General features: G+C 41.4%; 1 protein-coding gene across 3 annotated transcripts in view; it reads left to right on the plus strand.

Moving 5' to 3' along the window:
• The first annotated feature begins 14 nt into the window (after positions 1–14).
• The window catches only part of LOC132863008 (rab GTPase-activating protein 1), a 95462-nt gene continuing 86103 nt past the window's right edge, over positions 15–9373 (plus strand). The window contains exons 1-4 of one of the 3 annotated variants that reach the window (XM_060895512.1): positions 102–150; positions 347–452; positions 6874–7078; positions 8394–8423. In XM_060895512.1, the coding sequence (XP_060751495.1) occupies positions 6929–7078; positions 8394–8423 (180 nt within the window). In that variant the 5' untranslated portion in view covers positions 102–150; positions 347–452; positions 6874–6928. Of the gene's footprint in view, positions 151–346; positions 453–6873; positions 7079–8393; positions 8424–9373 lie in introns of all 3 variants that reach the window. The other 2 variants (XM_060895513.1, XM_060895514.1) reach the window with 2 other exon arrangements.

Below are 9373 nucleotides of genomic sequence, written 5' to 3' on the forward strand. Positions count from 1 at the left end.
AAAGTCCGGTGTGCGCATGCGCAAGCACAAAGGTTTGCGCATGCGCACTACCCGCGGCGCTGGGTTGTGTTTACGGCTCTGATGCTGGTCTGTGCCATGTTCTATCAAAGCTCTGTGGAATAAAAACAAAAAAGTATTTTTGGAAAACAGGTACGGTTGACTTTATCTTGAATTTAAAGCACGAGTGCACTGTTAATAATTTATTCCACGCATTTTATGCTGCATGTAAACGGGAGCTAATGATACTGTGAGATTGTGTTGTTAGCTTGTAGGCTAACAGACGCTTAGTGCGCGAGATGATATTTGATATACCCGTATTCCGTCTCATTCTGCTTTCTCGTGCTAGGATTGGCTGCCTGATCAGGCTCGAGCGCAGCCTACCAATCAGAACAAAGAAGCGTGATAAAATGCGTTAATCCTAGAACAGGAGGCGGGATTTGTTCTGAATACAGGTAGGACTCAGAATAACGCAGTTTGCTAGCGATTCTCCGCCTGTCAGTAATAATATTAACAAATACTCGGATTCTGAACGTATTTGTCCTAAAGTCGTTTAAGACAGCTTCTAAATCCCACACATCTAAAAAGTGTGTTTGTCGTGGCGCTTGTATGAGGTATAAAATGTACAATTTTAGTGTATTTACAATAAAATAAATCTCTCTGCTACACAACCTAGCTAGCTCGATTAGCTTTCTGGCTCAGCACCAGTTGTAGGTCAGTGTGACACATTTCGTTTCTCTCATAAAATTCTTATAACTATATTTTCTACAGAATTGTGTTTTTTTATTTGCTGAACATGTGTTAATTTGAACGATTCAGCGGTAAATCTGTGAGCGCGAGCCCAACCCAGCCTCAGCCTCACAGACACTACTGACGGGAAAAAGAACGCACGCGCACATACAAACAGTGTGTGTGTGTGTGTGCGAGCATAGACCGTCTATTGTTGCACGTGCGACTGGAATAAAGCAGATAAATAATATTAATTTGTTTCACAACATTATTATTGTATTAATCCTGCACGTGTAGCTATATATTGGACTGGTAAACAAACCCTAATGTCCATCTGTGTGTAGGTTGTGTATGTTTCTCTATTAACATGATTATAATTCACATCATTACGTTGTAAAAGACACACTGACGTCAATTTATTTATGTTTCTACATTTGTTTATCGAACTGATTTGCAGTTTTTTTTTTTGTTTTTTTTTAACACTTTTTGTTAGGATTGTTAGATTTTTTTAAAACAATATTTATAGTTGACTTGTCATTTCCCCGCCTCCGCCTTGTGTGTGTGGAGTTTGCATGTTCTCCCCGTGCCTCGGGGGTTTCCTCCGGGTACTCCAGTTTCCTCCCCCGGTCCAAAGACATGCATGGTAGGTTGATTGGCATCTCTGAAAAATTGTCCGTAGTGTGTGATTGTGTGAGTGAATGAGAGTGTGTGTGTGTGTGTGCCCTGTGATGGGTTGGCACTCCGTCCAGGGTGTATCCTGCCTTGATGCCCGATGACGCCTGAGATAGGCACAGGCTCCCCGTGACCCGAGGTAGTTCGGATAAGCGGTAGAAAAGTGAGAGAGAGAGAGAATTGTCATTTCTCCAAATACCAAATACGAGCCTATGCAGGTATCCGTTGTTCCAGCTCGTCTACTTGGGGGGAAAAAACGTGGTCTCGTATCGCAAGTGTCTGAATTTAGCCTTTAAAGAAGATTTACACAAATGATCTCTGTGTGATTATCCAATCTTTTGCTCATTGTCACAATGATCAGGTCAAGTCAAGAAGTTTTTATTGTCATTTCAACCGTATATGTATGACGCAGTATATAGTGACATGAAACAGAGTTTCTCCAGAACCCTGGTGCTACTACATAGAGCAGAACCGTAGCTAAGGACATAAAGTAAGTTGTCCTGGCCGCATAAAGTGTGTCGTGTGCCATCAGATAATACAAAACAATACACAAATTACAAAATTGTGCTGAACAGTGTGCATACTGTGTATTATACATTACATTGTGCATAACTATAAGGTTATGAACAAAGAGGGTACGAGTAAACGTATATACACTTAACACGTTAAATAAGATTGATATGAAATAAATGCAATTACAATATGTTAAAAATAAAATTTTACATCTTTACACAAGTCAGTAAAATGGAGTTTTATCAAGTTAATGGTGCAAAGGGAAATGGGTGAATGTCACCAAGTAGTTGTGGTGTCACAGAACTTGAGCAAGGTGGATGAACAGATTTCTCAGATTCCTCCCTTTTCCACTCCGTTTTACATGCGTTGTTTTGTCACAGTAACCGCAGAGCTCGTGAACTTGAAATAAAATCTAGGTGTGTGTTTGACTGATCAAATTTAGAAGAGAAAGCTATATTTATTAGAGATGCCAGAGAAATGGTTCAGAAAGAGAAAAAGGACTTTTTTTTTTGAAGGTAGATTAAACCGCAGTGTCAAATCTAACACTTTGGATCATTTTTATCCTGATGTTGGTGAAAGAAAGCGATGTGTTCAGCATTAGAGCAGTGAAAGCTTTGCCATCGTTAGACAACCGACTAGTAAAATGATGATACAGAAAATGTTTTTTTAACTCCTGTTTCCTCCTCATGATGCTTCAGGGAGTTTTCCTTTTCAGGGAGTTTTACGAGTTGTATGCTTGGTGGTAGCCCATCATGGTTTTTTTGCATATCAATACAATCAGCTGACTGTATTGATGCATGATCTCTTCACCTAATAGTGAAACAAAACAAATCCTTGTTTGACCCATAATTTTGTTACAGCTGTATTGTGTATATGTTTAAACTTGTCCGGGTGGTTAAGAGAACAGGCGATTGTTCTTAGCGCCAATGACACACACACACACACACACACGTACACTCCGGTACACACAGAGCAAATATAGTTACAGTGTACACATACTTCACAGTGTCAGATAATACACACTTATATTTTCTTGTCAGATTGTAGAACAAGTTACCTGGTGCAGGTGTGTTAGGAACTGAAAAATCAGGCTTTATTGAACTTCTAATAAGTTATCTTAAAAAAAATCTCAAGTTCCTGAGATTATCAAAGATTATCGTAGGGAGCGTACGTGCTGTAATGGGGACGTAAATGGACACCGAAGTCTCAATCGTGTGACACCAGAATGAGGGACTTATTTATTGCATATTCATGAGATGGTGGGTTATAAATATTATAATGCCAGTAGAGGTGAAGTCTGAAGAAAGGTGTCTTGTGGATTATTCAGCATGTTTGTGGGTTAATTTGTGTGTTTGCTGATCCAATATTCTCCAACTAGTCCAGGCACTCAAAATTTTTTGATTTAATGGTTTTCTTGAGTTCTCACTGGTGTATTTGGTGTATGAATGGACATGAGCCTGGGTTTGATACAACTACATGCTTTGGATCTGCAATAAACTACAATAACAGTACACTTTTCTAAGAATGTTGCAGATACCTTGAGTACTTTTACATTTACTTTTATAGGCAGCTTGCACAAGGCTTGCGTCATGTATCACCCCCGGTATCAGACCAGTAAATGACTACAGTATCGGACCCGTACTTGACACCCACATTGATCCGTCTCTTGCTGAGTGTCGCTGCAGTTGTGTGGTGAGAGACAAGGTTCAGAGTTGTCCAGAAAGAATCTGAAGCTGTGTGAAACAAGCCCCTAGGTGGTGTGAGTGTGAGTGAGTATGTGAGTGTGAGTGAGTATGTGAGTGTGAGTGTGAGTGTGAGTGTGAGTGTGTGTGTGTGTGTGAGTGTGTGTGTGAGTGAGTGTGTGAGTGAGTGTGTGAGTGAGTGTGTGAGTGAGTGTGTGAGTGAGTGTGTGAGTGAGTGTGTGAGTGAGTGTGTGAGTGAGTGTGTGAGTGAGTGTGTGAGTGAGTGTGTGAGTGAGTGTGTGAGTGAGTGTGTGAGTGAGTGTGTGAGTGAGTGTGTGAGTGAGTGTGTGAGTGAGTGTGTGAGTGAGTGTGTGAGTGAGTGTGTGAGTGAGTGTGTGAGTGAGTGTGTGAGTGAGTGTGTGAGTGAGTGAGTGTGAGTGTGAGTGTGTGTGTGTGTGTGTGTGTGATGGGTCAGTGTCTGAATAGCAGAGCTTGTTGAATATCCTCTGCCTGCAAGTGATTTAGAGACAAAACAGATCTGTTACACAACATCAGCGTTTACACTTAATAACCCCTCTCTGTCCCTCTCTCTCTCTCTGTCCCTCTCTCTCTCTCTCTCTCTGTCCCTCTCTCTCTCTCTCTCTCTCTCTCTCTCTCTCTCTCTCTCTGTCCCTCTCTCTCTCTCTCTCTCTCTCTGTCCCTCTCTCTCTCTCTCTCTCTCTCTCTCCCTCTCCCTATCTCTGTCTCTCTGTCCCTCTCTCTCTCTCCCTATCTCTGTCTCTCTCTGTCCCTCTCTCTCTCTCCCTATCTCTCTCTCTCTGTCCCTCTCTCTCTCCCTATCTCTGTCTCTCTCTGTCCCTCTCTCTCCTCTCTCTCTCTGCCCCCCCCTTCTCTTCCTCCCACACTCAGTAGGTCTACCCTAATGTGCTCAGATGCTTGTGCAGAATTCTCAGGCAGATTCTCATACAGAGCTTTAAATCAAAGGAGCTCATTAGAATATTAGGCACCGCCCATAAGGTCGGGTCTCACAAGTGATTGCGATATAAAGATGTCCGGCGAAGTGACCATGGACTGGAAAGGCTGTTGCTCGGAGCATTTGTGTAACAAGGCGGCCGTTATTATTATTATAGCTCATGTATGAAACATCAGACCAGACTCTGTGCGTGTGTGTGTGTGTGTGTGTGTGTGTGTGTGTGTACTGAGAAACCGATACACACTGCAGTTTAGTTTTACACACTTCTCTAGAGGAAATGCCCCTGACCCGGTCTGTGTGTTAGGCGAGAACACAACACTATACACAGGCACAAAGACAAAGCCACAGCCTGTCATTCACTTCCTGTCCCTTTTTAACATTTTAACACTCGTTATTATCATTTAACTCATCCAGTGTGTTGTGTATTTGTTTTGTGCATGCACATTTTTTCTTTTCTTTTCTGTTTTATTGCTTTAGTCTCATGAGGTTTGGTGGTGTGTTGAAACCGAGCCATCCACCACATCTGTACTACTGTTTCCTGCACTAACAAAAGAAGCTCTCTAACATGGTCTAGTCTATTAGTCCTTCTAGAGAGAATGTATACAGGAAGGTAAACAGGGGTGTGATCAGACACCAACAGATACCCAGCTTTAAAGGTGAGGGCCACGATGTTTGAAAGCCAATGTTGACATTTGAAATCACTAAAACGCACCCCTAACCCAAATGGTTGTCACCCCTTGTTTTTATAGCTCCGCCCACACATACATACGTAACCCAGGCAACTATTATGGCAGAACCTGCTGGGGCGGCAGGCCGAGGGGATATTTTTATCAATAAATGAACACAATGAGTAATACTATGGTAATACAGATGTGTTTGTGTAGTACTGTGTGTTGTACCGTGAAAGGTTTAGCTCCGTTTCACGCCGAAGACGTTCAGTTCTCTCCGTCACCCCTCATATACATTAAAAGTGTTCACATTCACGTGTTCACTTGCTTCTGTTTCTCATCGTTTGCAGGAAAACTGCCAAATACATCATGTGCTTTTTGTTGAACTTTCCTGCTCTACTGGTCTGTTTGATTTCTCCTTGTGTCTGTACTCACTTTCTCTTTTCTATTTCTCTTTTTTGTTCCTGGTTTTATTTCATTCTAATACATGGTGAGAAACGTCGTGAGCGTGTCGGTGGAGTCGACTAAAACTGATCGTATTTTAGTTGTTTGTCTGAAATCATCAGAAAAAGTTTAGAGTTTCTGTCGCATATAAATGTAAAAAATTTCATTTAAGTTGTCTATATTTGTCTATATTTATTTCTTTGTGATTTTAGGTTATTTTGGTTCTTATTAACTGTTCTTGCCATGAAGATAGCCTCAGTACCTGACATGGCAGTAAATTATAGCAACTAAATAACTAACTTTGTCTGAAATAAATGCTGATGAACTAAAACCCAGCCATCACCAGGGCTTTATATTTACATAATCGTGTCTCTGCAGGTGAACCAGCAGCTCCTCTGTCTCTTTATTTTCATATTGCTATGGATGTGTGTGTGTTTGTGTGTTTGTGTGAGTGTGTTTGTGTGAGTGTGCGCGTGTGTGTGTTTGTGTGTGCACATTCTTTGCATGTTATTTTTTTCAGATGGTTGTAGACACTCACATTCTGTCCATAAGGCTTTAGCTCCTGTAAAACACACCTGAGAGTTTACTTCCTTTTTTTCTCCTAATAACGTCAGTGTGTACATAGCTTATGTGTGGTGTGTGTGTGCGGCGTGGTGTTTGTGTGGTGTTTTTGTGTTGTGTGTGTGTGTGTACATAGCTTGTGTGTGGTGTGTGTGTGGTGTGTTTGCGTGGTGTATGTGTGGTGTGTTTGTGTGGTGTTTGTGTGATGCATGTGTGTGGTGTGTGTGTGTGGTGTGTGTGTGTGTGTATATACATAGCTTGTTTGTGGTGTGTGTGTGTGTGTTACCGTGCCAGTCAATAAGACAAAAATAACTTGAGAAAACTTCTCATATAGTCATTTAAATGTATTCTATAAATTTATTACGGTTTTAAGGATAAAGATTAAAACTGGGTGATGGATTAAGTTTCGGTTAGTCACCAAATTCTGTCTCTCCTCTTGGTTTAATCACGTATTAGTACATCGTGTTCTTGGTGTTGTAAAATCAAGTGGAAGTAGGAACACTCATTTCTACACAAAGGTAGATTTGGTGTTAAATGTTTTAGTGATTAAACATAATTGTGTTGAGAAAGAGCAGAAATTTTAAACTCGTCCCCAAACATGTCCTTTATCTCCTTCCCCTGTTGTTGTTTACAGGTGATTCAGATCACTGAGCGTCATTCATGAGTGCGTCCGGCTCGGTGTAGCAGTCATGGATGACATGGCCTCTGTGGGGAAAATTAGTGCCTCCTCTGACTCTGTGTCCACCCTGAACAGCGAGGACTTTGTCCTGGTGTCCCGCCTCGGGGACGAGACCCCGTCCGCTAACAACGGCAGTGACGATGAAAAAACAGGCCTGAAGGTATGACGTTTGAATGAGGTGAAGTTTCCTGAGATGGAGACAATGATCGATCTTTGTGAGGTCCTAAAGACACCTGGATGAGTGAAGCCTTGGTGTAAAACACACACACACTTCTGATAGAATATAATGTCAGGTTTAAGCTTAGGTTTAGATCACAGTCAACAGACTTCATTTGAGTTTTGGGATTAGTTGAGGTTTATGGATTGGAATTGGGCTTGAATTATGTTTTAAGGTTAAATTAAGATTAGTACCTAACGAAGGACCGGATTATGTCTAATACGTAGGTTTGGATTAGTGGTTAGGATATGATTACAGATCGGGGTTGGATTAATATTAACGCCGGGTCTTGGTTTAATATCCGGTTTGGATGTAAGGTGGTGGAGTTTGGATTAAGTTTAGGATTAGATTTCGTTTGTTTTAACGGTTCGGGAAAGATTAAGCGTTATGTTTGAGATTAGATTAGATTAGAGATCAGATTCGGTTCAGAGTCGAATTAGGGATGACTTCTAGGTTGTAGTTAAGGGTTTGGGAATAGAGTAAGAAATAGGATTTGGGGATTAACAATATGATTTTTGTACCAGTTAATGCTTTTTTCCATACACACACACACACACACACACACACACACACACACACACACACACACACTGTACATCGTGTTAATTATGACATATTTCTTCTCTTTGGTTGAGGCGCAACCCCATTGGACGACCATCTGACTTGCATCATCTCACGTTTCTCAGACTGAAGCAACAAAGGAACATTCCCATTCTATGTACACACACACACACACACACACACACACACACACACACACACACACACACGGATGGTGTGTCTTGTCACCTTGGGCCAAAGATGGAGAGGAGTGTGTGTGTGTGTCACCTTGGGCCATTGATCACTTTTCTTTTTTTGGAAGAACTACATCCATTGTTCTTTTTTGTCTTTTTTCACTGTTTTCCGTCTCTCATCCGTCGCCTCTTGAAAAATCCTTCCTTTGTGTGTTTTTTGGTCATTTTTAGGTGTCAGTGGTTTTGCAAAAGCTTTATTTATCTTTTATTTGAATCAGAAGATCACACCGTGCCATTTTGTGTCAGACGTTCTTGCGCTCCCACGTCATCCTCTGATCTTCACCACGCACGATCGTTACTCTTTCACTTCCTCAGACGTGTGTTGGAAAAGTTTAACACGATCTAAATGCCGATCATCTCCCAAGTGTCCATGTTTCATCATCTGCTGCATGTTCTCCGTGTTCTTTAATTTCCGTGCTCTTCTCTCGTAAGAGGCCCTTCTAAACCTCTTGTTTGTTACACAGGTGATTTCTGAGGAAGGGGTCAGCTTTAAGGTCAGTCTTTTTCTCTCATGCTTTCAGTTTTCTTTTCCCGTTCCCCTTCTGTTCATGCTTGTGGGTCTCCTACAACTTTTCCACCGGCAGAGTCGGTGCTGGTTCATGGTACGCTTTTAAGATTTGAGCTTTCATTATAACCCTGAAGTAAAACCCTTCACTGTCTTCAGTACACACACGCGCACACACACACACACACGTATAAATGGTCATTATACTGCTACAACAATAGTAACAGTTTTAATAGTTTAATGTTTCTATAGTAACATCTCATTCGCGGGAGCTAAACAGGAGACTAAGAAACCTTAAAGGTGAGGTCTCCGTTGTTTGAGAAATGCTTCAGAAAACTGAGTCGGGACGACAAACAAAACAAAAACAAAACAAACGTGTAGCCAATGAGCAGAAAGGGGCGTGTTTTGGCAATATGGGCGGAGAGAGTGTTCAGTGCGCATGTGTGACATTAGCAGAAAGCGGTTTTAACATTGACATGGAGGATAAAAACAAAGAAAGAAAGAGAAGAAAGACTTACGATAAGGTAAGAAGTAGGACGTGTTAATATAGGATCAGCTTTCCAGCGCTGGAGAGAACTGAAGGAGCAGGAAGTTGGTCACATATTCACAGATTGGAGTTTCCTGAGTCAATAACTCCTGAGCTAAACGCTGTTACTACACAAATAACACCTCTTTTCTATCGTAGTAATGTAGAGACGCAGCTACAACCGTGTTTTGTGTAGTAACAGTGTTTAGCTCAGGAGTTATTGACTCGGGAAACTCCAATCTGTGAATATGTGACCAACTTTACTTAAGACGCCGAGGCGCTTTTTTCCTTCTCGATAGGTGAGTAACGTTGGTTTTGCTTTGTTACACAGAACTAATATATGTCTTTGTCCTTTACATGATTATGCTTGTGTGTCATTTTTGCTTGTTTGTTTATCTGCAATCGTATTGTTC

This window comes from Tachysurus vachellii, chromosome 20 (genome assembly GCF_030014155.1).
Source record: "Tachysurus vachellii isolate PV-2020 chromosome 20, HZAU_Pvac_v1, whole genome shotgun sequence".
Taxonomy (NCBI): domain Eukaryota; kingdom Metazoa; phylum Chordata; class Actinopteri; order Siluriformes; family Bagridae; genus Tachysurus; species Tachysurus vachellii.